The 16,071-nt window shown below is 42.2% G+C and overlaps 2 protein-coding genes across 11 annotated transcripts in view; both read right to left on the bottom strand.

Moving 5' to 3' along the window:
• grin2bb (glutamate receptor, ionotropic, N-methyl D-aspartate 2B, genome duplicate b) overlaps positions 1–3,555 on the bottom strand; it is a 112,883-nt gene extending 109,328 nt beyond the window's left edge. The window contains exon 1 of the mRNA XM_053229977.1: positions 8–3,555. The gene's annotated coding sequence lies outside the window, so the exon portion shown is untranslated. The remainder of the gene's footprint in view (positions 1–7) is intronic.
• Positions 3,556–5,901: 2,346 nt separating this feature from the next.
• atf7ip (activating transcription factor 7 interacting protein) overlaps positions 5,902–16,071 on the bottom strand; it is a 45,214-nt gene continuing 35,044 nt past the window's right edge. For 7 of the 10 annotated variants that reach the window (XM_026931812.3, XM_034300178.2, XM_034300174.2 and 4 more), the window contains 13 exons: positions 15,257–15,708; positions 14,637–15,006; positions 13,332–13,516; positions 13,024–13,164; positions 11,939–12,013; positions 11,742–11,794; positions 10,252–10,316; positions 9,439–10,128; positions 7,970–8,013; positions 7,599–7,656; positions 7,388–7,483; positions 7,126–7,160; positions 5,902–6,998 (listed from right to left, as the gene is read on the bottom strand). In XM_026931812.3, the coding sequence (XP_026787613.1) occupies positions 6,534–6,998; positions 7,126–7,160; positions 7,388–7,483; positions 7,599–7,656; positions 7,970–8,013; positions 9,439–10,128; positions 10,252–10,316; positions 11,742–11,794; positions 11,939–12,013; positions 13,024–13,164; positions 13,332–13,516; positions 14,637–15,006; positions 15,257–15,691 (2,712 nt within the window). In that variant the 5' untranslated portion in view covers positions 15,692–15,708 and the 3' untranslated portion in view covers positions 5,902–6,533. Of the gene's footprint in view, positions 6,999–7,125; positions 7,161–7,387; positions 7,484–7,598; positions 7,657–7,969; positions 8,014–9,438; positions 10,129–10,251; positions 10,317–11,741; positions 11,795–11,938; positions 12,014–13,023; positions 13,165–13,331; positions 13,517–14,636; positions 15,007–15,256; positions 15,709–15,793; positions 16,060–16,071 lie in introns of those variants that run through there. The other 3 variants (XM_034300179.2, XM_026931816.3, XM_026931817.3) reach the window with 3 other exon arrangements.

Raw genomic sequence — 16,071 nt, 5'->3', positions numbered from 1 at the left:
AACCTACCTAGAGGAACTTTAAAGCATCCGGAAAAAAAGGAGTGATGTGAAAGGACAGGTAGTGGAGGACCAAGGGAAGGAAAAAAGGAAAAGAGGGGAAAAAGAAGGGATGATACAACTAAAAGAAGAGGAATGTGGTAGACTGTAGTTGCTCTTTTTTTAAGAATTCTGTCCAACTTTCATTCAGTGAATGCCAGAGTTTTTTTGTTGGAGGGGGGCAGGATGGATGGAGAGAGGGATGGTCCGACCAGAGATGGGAAGGAGGGACTGATGGAGGAGTGAAGTCGGAGCGAAGTCAGAACCAAGGGCCACGGGAAAGCGAATGAAAGGAAAGAACGGAAAAAAGCTCCGCTCCCCTTCTTTCCCTGCTCCAGTGAGTGTCATAGGTAGATGAAATTGTACACCATGTAGATGGAGAAATAAATCAGGAGGCAAATGATGGAGAGCGCAAACAGGTGAAAAGAAGATGCGCCTCCCAGCACCACAATGAGGAAAAAGAAAAAAACAAAACGAAAGAAAAAAACGAATATCCCAGCGACTTCCGTTTTTCCCTCCTGTCCTCTCTTTCTCTCTCTCCTTTAACTGGGGGGAGATCGCAGGAGGTGATGTCTGTCTCTCAGTTCCTTCCTCCTGTCCTCCTTGTTGCAATTCCTTCTTGCTTTCTCTTTTGTGCTTTCTTTTTTTCTCTCCCACTCTCTGGTGACTTGTTGAAATGGAGTCCTTCGTTTAAAGTGTGAAATAGCCCTTTTCCATGGACAGTGTTTGAGGGAGCGCACAGGGGAAACTGGCTGCAGAGGTGCTAGCGGTTGCACTGTCTGCCTATGAATGCCACAATGTGGGTCTGCTCTCTCTCTCTCTCTCTCTCTCTCACTCACTCTCTCTCTCGCTCTCTCTCGCTCTCTCTCCCTCTCATTCTGCATTTACTCATACAAAAGCGAAGGAGTGGGAGAGACAGAGTGAAGTGGGTAGAGGGAGCCCTCTACAGGATTATAAGTCAACTGACAGAGAAACGGGTTGTTGGATGGATTATGTTGATGTCTTTTCAGGCCTCTATGTTTCTCAATGGTTCTTTGGATTATTAAGGATTCTCAGAAAGAGAGTCTACATGGAACCATCTTTGAAATGCTTAGGCGTAGGGTTTGACATGCATAGAACCATTAAAGATTCCCCAGAAGGACAAACAGACAAATCTAGGGCAGTTTTCAATGACTTGATAATTATACCCAAATTTTCCCCAGTTTGGGTATCAAGGAATGAATGAGGCCTCTTCACTCTCTTTTTCAGAATACCAGAAGTTCTCCTTTTTCTTTTTATTTTTCTAAAATTTTTCTTCTGTCTTACTTTAGCTTGTATACACTGCCCCCCTCAACCTGTCTTGTCAGGCTCTCTCTCAATCTTTTGATTCTTGACCTGAGCTTGTCCTTGCTTCTTCTTTTGATCCTTTCGTCCTATGTCTTCCTCTCGTCTTTGGTTGGACAGTTTGTCTCTTCCACTTATCTGCTCCTACTGTCAGTAAGGAAAAGAGACAGGAAATGGGGTGTCAAGGCTAAGAGAGAGATGGAGAGATGAAGGATTATGGGGAACCATTTTCAAGCAGATTATGGATGTTTTGGCTTCTTTTTTAGCCTGGTATATGCACAAGGTAGGCAAAAGACACAGCCATTAGCTGTACACTTCTAAGTCAAGGTCTTGTTACACTGTATGCTAAAGTTTCACCAAGTCACAGTGTAATGTTGTGCTCCTATATAGTGTAGATCATGCCGATTCATGTTGTATTGCCAGAGGCAAAGAAGGAAGACAAGCAAACCAAGCAAATGCTTGTTGCATCTGGTCAAAGGGTCCCAAAATCCATTCCTTGGGGACAGAGTTCACCACCATTTGGTGATTTCCCTGCTCTAACCTTCTAGAATGTGGTAATTAACTGCTTAGTTCAATCTGGTGTGAGCAGTGAAATCACCAAGCTGTGCTGACCTTCCAGCACTGATATAGTCACATTGCAATAACCCTCTGTGACCAACAGAAACCCATCAGCCAACACAGTTCGCCCATGTGTGCGAGCATCAGTATTAAGCTAGCAGTTTATTAGTTAACTAATGTCAGAACAAAACTATTAAAAAATAATAAACCAAGTGGTGCCACAAAGCACCTGAAATCACAGGAAAGAGAAAGTTGAGATGTTACAGGCCTGTGTGAGATCCAGATGAAACATCTGGCAGCACTGAATCTTTGCCAGGGAGCAGGTCACCTTCTCAAAATTTCAGAACTGGTCCCAACTCTGAGCAATGCCATGCTTCCATTGAGCAAAATGTTAGTGTAGCCAACACTTTATGTTCAGATCATGAAACCAAACAATGTAGAAAATACCTGCTGAGATTCAAAGATTATACTAATGAAGTTGATACTTATGTGACCAAATAAAATGGCCCAAATTAGTCTAAGTACTCTCACACCATGCAATGTAAGATACAGGCTTATGGATGGATCATTATTATATGTAGAATTGTGATATAATAGGAACATCTACTGTAAAGATTGGTTTAGTTTAAGTAGAAGTTTAAGTAAGAATATTGTAGTAAGAAACAGTGGGAATAGTGTTTTTGGGGATTGCAGTGCGTAATGAGACGGTGGTTTTTGCTTAGAGGATCCAAATGTTCAGAAATGCCACTGATTACATGAACAGGTGTAAACTGCAATTCCTGTAGGTAATCTGATTGAGGAATGTGAATGTGAACATTTAAGGGTTTACTGACACCATATGGTAAACTTTGAGTATTACACAGTTCAATCCATTACAAAAAAAGGTCTTTTGTGGACACCTAATGGCCAAAAGCAGTTATGCAAAAATTCACTGACAGCGAAATATGAGGAGCATGCTGAGAATGAAGAACATGAACATGGTCCACAAAGAACGGGTGCCTTCTGTGTCACTCATGCTTTAGTTAGTGCGTTTTCTTAGGAATAAAAACCCACTCAGTTATGTTGTTTACTACTCATGATGCCCATATTATTGACTAGAGAATCTGCTGCAGTAAAGAAATTTCTGAAAGATTAATAAGCTGATGATGGGTTGACAATGACCTTCCACCTACACTGAGTAGATTTAGAGCTAGTTTAGACCAAATCAAAGATTTGTCCAAGTTTTAATTCAATTTGAGTTTTCTTTCGAGTTTAATTTAGTTTAAGAAATTCGGAATTCTTATCTTGACCTAGGATTAATTCTCCAGGGAGCACACCTGAAACGCTTTGCTTGGACATGTGATGAAGGGTTTTTGTCTGAAACATCATGTTTCTCTGGAACCTGTGTGCTTCATCTAACTTTTACTACTTCCACCTAACATTAAAGGCTTGCCCTTATCCAGAGCGGAAGTTTTCATTAATTTAACTACAATAATTTAACTGTCACAATAATTACAATACTATATAATATAATACTACTAATTACTACTATATTATAACTAGTAGTATATAAGAAAATATAAAAATGCCCTGGTTGCCATCTGTCAATTAACATCACATGACCTGTAGTTGCACTACAGCCACAATACACAAACCCTATTTGTGAATCAGTTAGCGAGATGGTGATTTTATTCTGTTTTAAATTATTCTGACTGACTGTATACATGTTGTCATGCTGTATTTTTTAGTATTAAACTTCACTGGGAAATAATGCAGCAGAGGAGAAGCATTTCACACCAAACACCTTTCTGAAGTGCTTTTTCGATGTGTATGAAACGTGCAATACACTGCATTTATTTTGTGCACCATTGTGGTTTTTTTTGTTTGTTTTTTTCATTTGTGCATAGGTGATGCATAAACAACACTGAAATCACAAAATCACATCTTTCCATATACAGGGAGCTTCATTATTTAAACAGCGTATTTAAAATTGTAATCTACAAAGCTGTCATGATTGTGAAAGCTGTACTTTCATAACAAAGTGTATGTTCACTGCTCTACTATCTTATGCCACGTTTTTATTTTTGCTGTATTGTAAATACAGCTGGCCCAACTCTGGCCATGAGTGTTTTTGATAAAATGAAGCATGTTTGGATTTGGTCTAAAGACAGAGCTTGTTAAATAGATCTGTATACGATTGATTGCTAGCTTGGACATGTTCTGCATGTGTGTTTAACAATAAAATACATTCCACACTCTTGCTTTTGCATTTTCTCCCCTATCATAAGACAGCTACCAACCAGGGAGGGTGAAGGCTAACATGTGCTTCCTCCAAGATATCTGAAGCCAACCAAGCACATCTTTTCATACTGTGTCACTGATATAAAGCAGCACTCCTACAAAGAATCCTTGTGCTTTTTTGGTCTGTGAATTCTTCACAACCTCACTGACATACACAGGATTTGGCTTATAATTCTACAGGTGGCAAGATATCAAACCTACACTCGCTGAGCACTTAGGAACTCTATACTAATACTGGGTAGGGCCTCCCTTTGCTCTCAAAACAGCCTCAATTCTTTGTGGCATGGATTCCACAAGATGTTGGAAACATTCCTTTGAGATTCTGGTTCATGCTGACATGATTGCATCATGCACTTCTTCAGGTGCACCTTCATGCTGCGAATCTCCTGTTCTACCACCAAAGGTGTTCTATTGATTGATTCAGATCCGGTGACTGGGAAGGCCACTGAGGAACACCAGTTTGAGATGACTTTTGCTTTGTGACCTCGTGCATTATCATGCTGGATGTAGCCATTATAAGATGGGTAAATTGTAGCCATGAAGGGATGCACATGGTCAGCAACAATACTCAAATAGACTGTGGCATTCGAGCAAGGATTGATTGGTATTAATGGGCTCAAAATGTGCCAAAAACATTCCCCACACCATTACACCACCTCCACCAGCCTAGACTGCTGACACAGTATTCTGTGTGCCTCAGCCGAAACGGAGATTCATCAGACCAGGCTACGTTTTTCCAGTCTTCAACTGTCCAGTTCTCGTGAGCCTGTGCCCACTGCAGCCTCAGCTTTCTGTTCTTGGCTGACAGAAGTGGAACCCGACGTTGTCTTCTGCTGTTGTAGCCCATCCACCTCAAGGTTCGATGTGTTGTGCATTCTCAGATGCTTTTCAGCTCACCACAGTTGTACAGAGTGGTTATCTGAATTACCTTTCTGTCAGCTCAACCCAGTCCAGCCAGTTTCTGTTTACCTCTCTCATCGACATGATGTTTCCATCCACAGAACTGCTACTCTCTGGATGTTTATTCTTTATTGCACCATTCTGAGTAAACTCTGGAGACTGTTGTGCATGAAAATCCCAGATCAGCAGTTAGAGAAATACTCAAACCAGCCCATTTGGCAACAACAATCATGCCTTGGTCAAAAACACTGAGATCACATTCTGATGGTTGATGTGAACATTACCTGAAGCTGCTGGCCCGTATCTGCATGATTTTACGCATTGCACTGCTGCCACACCATTGACTGATTAGATAATTGCATGAACGAGTATATAATTGCATTTAATTGACATAATTTGAGTGCTAATGTGTATTGGTCAGATCTTGATTGTACATCTTTGCCCACATTGATGCCAGTACTTGAATAAGCACTCCCCCTTTTGGAGTCACTGGCCTGATGAATCTGGTTGATGAGGCATTTTTTGTCTTCCATTCAGAATGTGCACAGGGTTAACCTCTAAAGAGTAACCTTAACATTTAGATGAGTCTTAAAGAGTTGGTTTATCTGTGTGCATATGTGCGTATAGATTAGTTAGTACGTTTGTCTTAGAATGAGGTGTTTTGTGGAGAGTTTGGATTAACAAAAATGGCTGGATTTGTGATATTTACATGTTAATGGAGCTCAGTTAAAGAAATGTTTTGGTTGCGAATCTTATAACATGAGGCAACAACATATAGCTACATCTGTCTAATCTCACACATACTGGAGGTATAATATGTTCTTTAATATTTCATTACATATTAATCCTTTAAATTAAAATTACAAATTCATATTCATGTGACAGGGATTTTTTTTTTCCATTTTAAATACCTTTATTTGAAGGCTGTTCTTTGGGCGTCTGGTTACCAGACAGAACATTACAAAAGCAATAATGCCACCATTGTCTTTCCATGTAGCTTGATACCATGCTGTTTTATGGAGCATATGTGCAATGGATTGAAGGTCATTTTATTAAAAAACATTCTTTAAAAAAAAAAAGAGAAATGAAAAATTTGGAACAGACCAAACACAATGTATAAATATCTGACCTATTGGTTCAACACTTACCTGTACAGTCATTCTACACATGGAAAATACCGTTTGCGGCACAATTCAGACCGGTGCCAAGTCCCCATTTTCCTTAAAATAGCGTCAAATTACTGACTAGTGTGCAAGTCTGTGTTTCTGCAGAGTATGTGTGTCTATTTTGAACATCCTATCCAATTTTGGGGATATTTCCTAACTAAACAAGTAGTCTGACGCATCATTAGCAGTTCAGTCTCTCCCACAGTTTGGATATTTCTGCCGACTACACCACATTTTTTCCTTTGCTAACTAACAATTCATTACATCAACTTAGGACTGTGGGTTGATGACATCGGTACACTGGGGCTCACAGAACGGCCCAAAGCGGCCAAACACGTCTTTGGCCCTGACGGCAAAGTAATACGTAGAACCGGACACAAACTGGGTGAGAGTGCAGGCCATGGGTAGTGGCAGTGCCTTCACTTCACCGATCTTCTTCCACAGCGAGTGTGTGGGCGATTGTGTGGACGATCCTGCCGTACTCTGCTGGTCCTGGTGGTAGGCATAGAGGTGGTAGCTGTCCACTGGTGCACAGTTACGCTCCGTCTCAGACACGCACCACGACAGGACAATGCCGTTCTGACTCTGCACACGTGCGAGCTTCAGCTGAGGCTGCTGAGGTGGAGACGTGTGCACTGCCTCTGGGGGCAGACGAGCTGGTGGGGCCGGGGCTAACGGCAATGGAGGAAGAGAAGCCGAGGATGAAGAGCTTGTGCGTGATTTAGAGGGCGAGTCCTGGAAGGATGAGAAATAGTAGAACAATTGTTTAGTATAAACTCAATTATATATTCAGGTTTTTTGCAACTCAGACAGTTGCATTAATATTGCAAACTGTTCAAAAGTTTCAGTAACATCCACTTACCACTGAGGGTCGATGCTGTGTTGCAGAACGACCTGCTGAAAAAAAACAAAAAAAAACAAACAGACTTAACTACAAACCTCAAAATAGGGCTGCAATACTTACAGAGCTAATAGCCAGTATGAAAGATGGACAAATTATACAAGAACTAACCAGAGAAAAATCAAACAGCAATAGGACATCAACTAACTAGTCAGGGTAAAAATGACCTTTAGGGCAGAATAATAAGCTAGAGAAAGAGAAGCAGAGAAATGGAGAAACTCACCAACAGAGGTGGAGCTCACTAGTGATGGGGGAGGCCCTGGGGGTCGCTGGGTATTGGTGGGAATGGCAGGAGCAGTAGCCTTCTGCACGCCAGTAACTATAACACACATAGCAGGAGAGAGAATAAGGGAGTGAAGGACCATATTGGTAAATGAGCAAAGTAAGTGAGAGGAGGGGAGCAATAAGAGCCAATTGGAGATGTAATAATTTACCTTGGACATCATCATCATCCTCAGTTAGGTCAATGACTGAGCCCTTGGGACGAGCAGGCTGTGGAGACGACAGGAAGTAATAAATATTTATTTTGCAACTGAGCTAGCAATGCGGCAAAATGCTGGATTGTCTACCATAAGGAAATCTGAAATTACACTGTTATTGCTATGATATACACATCACTAAAAACTACACAGGTTTGTGTTAGTTCATTTTAAAAATTTAAAAAAGAAAAAAAAAAAAGCCAAATCAGATACCATAATATCCATACAACCCATTGTGTATGGTTTTACCAAATCGTTAATTTGTTATCATGTATATGTACAATATGAGGTTTAAAAACAATAAGGCACCAGCGTACTATGCTTACCTGAGCAGATGATTTGGCTGGAGCAGAATGAGTGGCTTGATTATCTGAAATGAAGAGAGAAAGACAGACAAACAAAGTAAGGTTACAGAGCCTATTGTAGTTAACATGTTGCTACCAACGTATATACACAGGTACATGTATTCACTGATCAGCCATAACATTAAAACCACCTGTCTAATATTGTGTAGGTCCCCCTTGTGCAGCCAGAGCTGACCAACCAAGGCATGGACTCCACAAGACCTCTGAAGGTGTGCTGTGGTATCTGGCAGCAAGACTTTAGCAGCAGATCCTTTAAGTCCGGCAAGTTGCGAGGTGGAGCCTCCATGGATTGGATTGGTTTGTCCAACACATCCCACAGATGCTCGATCAGATTGAGATCTGGAAAATTTGGAGGCCAAGGCAACACCTTGAACACTTTGCCATGTTCCTCAAACCATTCCTGAACAATTTTTGCAGTGTGGCAGGGCGCATTATCTTGCTGAGAGGCCACTGTCATTAAGGAATACTGTTGCCATGGAGGGGTATACTTCGTCTGCAACTTGGTCCGTTTAGGTAGGTGGTATGTAACAAAGTAACATCCACAAGAATGCCAGGATCCAAGGTTTCCCAGCAGAACATTGTCCAGAGCATCACACTGCCTCCGCTGGCTTGCCTTCTTCCCATAGTGCATCCTGGTGCCATCTCTTCCCCAGGTAAGTGCCGCAGACACACCCAGCCATCCACGTGATTCATCAGACTAGGCCACCTTCTTCCATTGCTCCATGGTCCAGTTCTGATGCTCATATGCCCATTGTAGGTGCTTTCGACGGTGGATGGGGGTCAGCATGGGCACTCTGACCGGTCTGCGGCTATGCAGCCCTATAAGTAGCAATCTGCATTGCACTGTGTTCTGACACCTTTATATCATAGCCAACATTACCTCTCTCAACAATTTGTGCTTCAGTAGCTCTTTTGTGGGATCGGACCAGACGGGCTAGCATCGCTCTTCCCACAAGTATCAGTCAGTCTTGGGCACCCATGACCCTGTCGCTGATTCACCAGTTGGCCTTCCTTGAACCACTTTTGGTAGGTACTATCCACTGTATACCGGGAACACCCCACAAGACCTGCCGTTTTGGAGATGCTCTGACCCAGTCGTCTAGCCATCACAATTTGGCCCTTGTCAAAGTCACTCAGATCCTTATGTTTGCCCATTTTTTCTGCTTCCAACACATCAACTTCGAGAACCGACTGTTCACTTGCTGCCTAATATATCCCATCCCTTGACAGATGCCATTGTAACGAGATAATCAAATGTTATTCACCGTCAGTGGTTTTAATTTTATGGCTGATCGGTGCGTATACACACACACACACACACATTATATATATTAGAGAGAGAGAGGGAGAGAGATAGTGGAATTGATAGATGGTACTGTATCTAGTGAAGGATATAAAAAAATAGAGCTGATCTGTAAAAGTGCACACACCTGTTTTGGATGCCATTTCAGAAGCTGATGGTGGACCAGCTGCGGCCGCTGCCGAGCCTGTTGCAGCAGGGCCTGTGGCCGCCGGGGACGATGAAGCAGTGGCCATTCCGACTACGGCGGCACACTGTGTTGGGGCACGGGCCGTTGTCACAGAGATGCCAGCATTTGGTGAACTCGCTGTGCCCGTGCCACCCTGGTACACTGGTCTACTTGGTGGCATCTGTGCCACTGCCGAAGACACGGATGAGGCCAAGGAAGAGGGAGCAGACGAAGATGAGGTCGCAACGCTTCCCGCTGTCTTCTGCAAGATAAAAGTGGTTGCTGTTGTGGTCTTGGCCTTGCTAAGGCTGTTAACCGTGGCCAAGGAGGACACGGGAATCAGGCCAACTCCCCCAGCTATGGCCCCACCCTGGCCATTAGCCATAGCCAGTGGTAGCTGGATCAGCAAAGGCTGGATGGACATCGGTTGGCCAGCTGTTGTGGCCGTGCTAGTCGTCATGGCACCCGTGTTTGGACGGGGCTGCAGCAGTAGAGTGCCTGCCTGGGCCTGGCCACTCAGAGAGGAGCTGGAGGAGGACGGTGTGGAGTTTGTCGTCGTGGTTATGAGCTGAAGGATGGGTGCAGGGGCGGCCAGTGCCGAGGACGTCGGTGTACTTGGAGTGGAGTGAGGTTTGGGCTGAGTTGGGGTAGCTGAAGGAAATGAGAAAGGATTTAAGTATTGTTTGATAAATGAAACCTAGCTTTAACAACAATCCAAGACTTTAGCAGTTAGCTTTGAGACATGACAGTTTTCTTTGGGTTAAATATACTCACCAGTAGAACTGGATGATGCTGCAGAAGGATTGGACGGCTTTGGGTCCAGCGTGGTCCTTATAGTGCTGTAATAAAACAAATATATGCAATTCAAGTTAGATTGCACTGTGTTTATACCTCAAACTCTTAAATTGGACAGTGTAGAGTTTTTGTTTGTTTTAGATGAGCAAACCTATGCACCAGCCATTACATATTTACTGAAATCACTTGCTCAAGAAAAATGTAAAAATTTAACAAGGCTCTTTCAATAAAGCCCACTATGTTACAAAGTGTGATACATAAGCATACAGTGCTGAACATGTAACAAGCTGAATAAAAAAAAATCATTAATCAAATATTAAAATGTTCAACAGTTCACAAGAAGGCTTAACCTGTATACACAAAATTTACATTTCACTAAACCCATGTGTCACTGTTAGAAAAGTCTGACTAACTTGTGGAAGACACATTGGAAGGCGTTAGCCATCATTGAGGCCATTAATTCCATCATGTTCAAATGAATCAGGTTTCTGGAAATCACCCACTATGGCATCAGCCTTGACTAGCCTCCATGCCTCCTCAATCCAGTGGATGATTTCTTTGAAAGGTGTCAAATTCATCCATGACTCTCTCTCAGGTGATGCAGGCTGTAGTTCCTAAAGCAGCGATTCACTGTGATGCCAAGTTCCACCAAGTATGATTAGTCAGAAAGGTGTTACGATTTTCTTTTTCAGGTCTTTTGTCAGATGTGTGCACATTCTGTACATTACAAACAGACCTTTGTTTTTTTTCCAAGAAGCTGTATGCTCGTCCTCCAAAGCAAAAACTCCTAATCCTTTCAGAATTCGTACCTGATTTGCTTATATGACGACAGAAGGCAGATGCCTTCTGTTTGAAAAATCACCACAATTTTACTCCATTAGCTCAACAGGGCTATAAGATGGTAAACAATAAGATGGTAAACATCTGAATTCTCACATCCTATTCTCTGAAGATACCTGATTCATTGTAACCAAGAAACATGCTGTCATTTTAGTAACAAAAAGGTTAACTTGGGTTTTAAAGTAAACCCATGTAATTTCTGACACAGTGCTCTTCACAGACAGCTGTTTATGCTGCATGAAATTAAATCTTGAAGGTCCACCTGCAACATCTGATGTTTATTCCCTTGGCAAACATCTGTGCACAGAAGTGTAACTGGTTGATTGATACGTCACTGCCAGCAGCACTTGTGTCCTGAGCTGGTAACGGGGTCTTTAAACAATGCGCTTTGTTAGCACAATTTTTATAGAGGCTACAGAGGCTGCATTTGAAGGGCTCCTTCCGCTTTGCACCAGTCTTAAGTTTCCCGCTGACACCAAACACCATTTTCAGTTTCGTAGATCACAAAGTCAAAGTCAAAGCACTCTACTGCTCAGGCTGAGACAAGCCTGAAGACAACAGGAAGTAGCACTTCTCACAGACACCTGTTAGCTGCCATTAATTAGCAAAACCTTAAATGAAACACTCACCGTTGAGTTGTTGGGGTTGTAGTGGGTGTAGGAGTAGGCTTAGCAGCAGCAGCCTATTAGAGAAAGAAAGAACAAATACTTACTTTCCAAAGCAAGCTGGTCATTTAGTTAGTTTCTAACTGTTCTTGCAGTTTTCAGATAATGAAGAATGTAGGATAGTAGTGATTAACTGATTTGGATGTAATCTTTCTGCTCACCTCTTGAGCTTTTTTGGAATTCTCAGATGCCTGGTTAGCAGCTCCAAACTTCTTGGTAAGTCGTGCAATCTTACTCTGTAACCAAGAAAGTGTTTGTTACTGACAAGACTAGGGTGTTTCAATCTCCTTTATAATCACTCATGTTATTTAAAAAAAAATTTTATATTTAACATAAGGTTCTCCATGGTCACACACACACTCACCTTCTACATTATTAACCTTTTACTGCAGTGATTCTCAAGGACTTTACTTACATAAGTCTGTAAAGCTGGGGCATCCAAATTACAAGGCCATTTGTAAACTAAATTAAAATTAAAAGTTGTGCAACTGTTAAAATTTTATTTAATTTAATTCCTGTCTTGAACACATGGTGTCACCCTCACATACAAATGGATCTTCCAAAAAAAAAAAAAAAGGATCAGCTTCCAATTGCCTTGGTCCCCTCATTCCTTGCTTCAAAAGGTGAATGATGTTAATTTTAGACCTACAATAATGTGACAAAGCTTTTGGGTAGACCTGTGATAAAAATGCAAGTCACTACCCTACAGAAAACCTTTTAATATTCTACACTGCCATAAATAGTAGCCTCATAATGTGGAACAAATAAAAAAGTGTTCACTCTATTTCTACTATTATAAGAAGAAACATCTATCTACAATAAACAAATTCAAGTTCACTTAGTTTCTTAATATGTACTTTAAATGCAAGTTGAAACGTAGATTTACTCATTTACACTGAAATCCTCTACAAGATGTCTGCTTAAATTATCAAATTGTACGCAAGAAGAGCACAGTATATTAATTTGCAAAAACAGATTTATAAATATGCAGTAACCTTAGAAATCCTTATAAAAACGAATTTGCCGATTTGGGATGTAAGCTAATGTCTAGTTACATTTTTTTCCCCATTCCAGAAAGGAGCTCCATCCCCCCAGATGTAGCAGGGCTGCTCAGCTAGATACTGTCCCTGCTGTGTTAAATAGCCAAATCCACTACTTTAGAAAGGGAATCTGAAATACTTTTGGAACTTTATGGCAAGTGTCACATTAATGAGAACATACAGCCTGGTCCTAGATTAGGGCTCACCTGTAGGGTGTGTTGGACAGTTTTCTGTTGTTTGGTGGCAGCATCAATCTTCTCCATTCTGTCCTTCAGCTCTTGTAGACTGCGGTCGAACACAGTCAGCTGCAGCACACGCAAGCGCTCCTCCACCAACTGCTGCACCACCTGAGAGAAAGAGAAAACGGTCAATACTTTGACTATAAACAAATGGCTGACTTCAACAACAAACAAAAAGGAGCACACTTTCATGCTGTCTCATGAAGCCTTCAAATCTACATGTGATGGATGTAACAAAGCAAAAAACATATATTTAAGAAACCAAACAAACAAACCTTTTCCAGTTTCAGACGGCTCCCTGCGTTGGCCGTGATCTTTAGCTCCAGTTGAGCTTCCAACTGCACTCCCTCCACCCTTGCTCTCTTTCCATCTCTCTCCTCTTTAATCTCTCCATCTTTCCATCCATCTTTCCCCTCTACTGGTGACAAGGATCTCTTTTTACCAGAAGGAGTGCTGGTGCCTGTTTAAGAGAGAACAGAGCAGTGCATTAAACTGTATTGATGCTGTATTTCAAATAAGCATGTAGTGTATATGTATATAAGCACAGCTGGTTGGCTTTGACAGCAGTAGTTTTGGCACAACTTCTACCTGTAGCTAAAACATCAAGGGACTTTTTTCACCCTGTCCTCCACACAAGCAAAATCAAAGAGCATAAATGTTCATCATCATACTACAACATCTTCTCTGTTGTCTTTTCCCAGAAATTACAATGAATCTCTGCCCTGAATGGTGCCTGATACAAACATTTCAGTCCAATCGAGTTAGAATCTAGATTAGCCAGTCAAGTGCCATGGATGATTTTTCCATCATTGCTTGTGCCATTTCCCCTGCTCAGAGCCCCGCCTCAGTAGGACATCCCAGTGGTACACAAAGGTCTAGTTAGTGATTTTGAACTTCTTGAAACTCATATGTCAAAGATAGCCACTCTCGCTTCAATGCTCCCTCAAAGTCACAATATCTGAATCAACGGGCAACATGATCGACAGGCAAGTAGAGACGACTCCTCGTCCTGACTGGATGGAAGTTTAACTCCACATTTACAGAGCCTAGTGCAACCTGTGCTTCTCCACTTAGCAGAGGTTTTATTGACAGCTGCTTCATCTAATCCTCTAAACAGTGTTCTGCCACCAACTTTAAGCCTGGCCAGTACGGAGCTTTAAACTCAATCCTAAATCTTAAGTCACAGCAACCACCAGTTGACGCAGGTGTGAAATAAACACCTCCAACTTCTGCAAAAGAGTATCTTGCATCAGAGCAACCTACATGCAAGTTTCAGCCTTTGCAGCATTTGGTTTCACACATCCTGAGCTATTAAATGACCAGAAATGATATTCCATCACCCACTTAATCAAAGAAAAGTGCTGCTACATTGACAAAACAGGTTGCACATGCAAAAGCACCTCCTCTTGCCTAAGAACTGCTGCATACGATTGCGAAAAATACAACTCTGCACATCATTTAGCCTTGCAAGCTGAACTATCTGCAGCTCAACATCGATTTCATTATCTGAGTACCACCTGCAGGTACTCAATCTAAAAATGATTACTTCTTTATTGGCATCACGAATAGGCACTAATTACCTGTGCCATCTGCCACATTACACCCTTTCTCTCCCTCTTTCTTCTCCTCTTTCTCAGGATCCACATCCATCTTCTCCTCGTTTCTGTCTTTCGCCTCATCTTGAACTCCCTGACCCTCATCTTCCTCACTGAGGCAGAGAAAGCCCTCTTTCACTTCCGGATCACACTCCAGGCTGGCGGCCGGAGAACCGGAAGGAGACGAGGAGGAGATGCTCTTACTGCTTTTCTCCTCCGCTAAACCGTTGTCAAGGGAAGTGCTGTCTGTATCCATGGGCAGCTCGCCGTTCAACACTTGGTCTGTGGAAGTCTTTTTCTGCTCTGCCTTCTTGTCAGACACTGATGGAGACCCGGTGCGTGCAGATTTGGTAGTCTGGAATAAAAGAAGGTGAGAAAGAGGGGGTGACTAAACTATCAGAATAATTCTGTTCTCTGTAAGAGTACTGGGAGGAGTCTTGAGTTGCAGGATTCTGTCAGAGATTTGCTTTTAAAAATTCTGTTAATGTATTTACATTAGCAGAATCCTAAACAGTTTAAAAAGTTATGTCATGACTGACAAAAAGCTATTTTCTTCTGAAAAACTTTGTTTTCATGGAGTTTTTAAGGTCCTGGGCATGACTCACTTCTATCTTGTCAGCTTTAACTTCTTCAGCCTTCTTATCATCCTTCCTGTCTTTCTCTCCTTTTTTCTCTTCACCTTTACCCTTCTCTGAGCCTTTCTTCAGAGACGGAGAAGGTGAGGGGTTTCGATTTTCGCTGACAGCCGGAGAGGGCGATCGTGAGAGCAAGACCGTGCGCGATGGTACAGGGGAAGAACGTGACAAGGGCGAGGCAGGAGACTTTGTCCCAGACTCCTTGTCCTTCTCTTTCCCCTTCTGTCCATCCTCCGCATGCGTTCCGTTTACCAGCGGTGTCTGGGGCCGTGAGGAAGATGAGTTGGGGTTTGTAGTCACCAAGGTGTTGTGCAGCACCTCCAGCTGCTGACGGTCGCTCATCTTCATGGTTTTTCGAGCGCGGAAAATCTTCTTCTGAGGCTCTTCTGGAACGGCAACTTCCATTTTTTCACCTGGTTAAACTAAAGAGACAGTTAGCCAATTAGTTCAAGTCAATTGCTTAACTTCATTAAACAGAGAAACACTTTAAATATTCCAAGTCAAGACCTAAACAGCTGCGTCTTCTTTATTGGTCCGAGACAATTATCTTTAACAACACTAGGTGGCACTCTGCACCCTACATGACACTCTGCTTTAGTCTAGATACCACGTATGTCCTTTAACACAATAAATCTATAGCTGCCTTTGTCCCAGTGTCACTAATTAGCAGTTCTCCACTCAAGGACACAGTTAAGTCCTTAAAATGCAGTTCAACCCCAGAAGAAAAAAAAAGAAAAACAAGCAAAACCCTACACAGACTTCTACATCTAAACAAGTCTGCTTAC

Source organism: Pangasianodon hypophthalmus, chromosome 26 (genome assembly GCF_027358585.1).
Source record: "Pangasianodon hypophthalmus isolate fPanHyp1 chromosome 26, fPanHyp1.pri, whole genome shotgun sequence".
Taxonomy (NCBI): domain Eukaryota; kingdom Metazoa; phylum Chordata; class Actinopteri; order Siluriformes; family Pangasiidae; genus Pangasianodon; species Pangasianodon hypophthalmus.
Note: the sequence above shows the minus strand (reverse complement) of the source record. Positions and strands in the feature narration are given on the sequence as shown.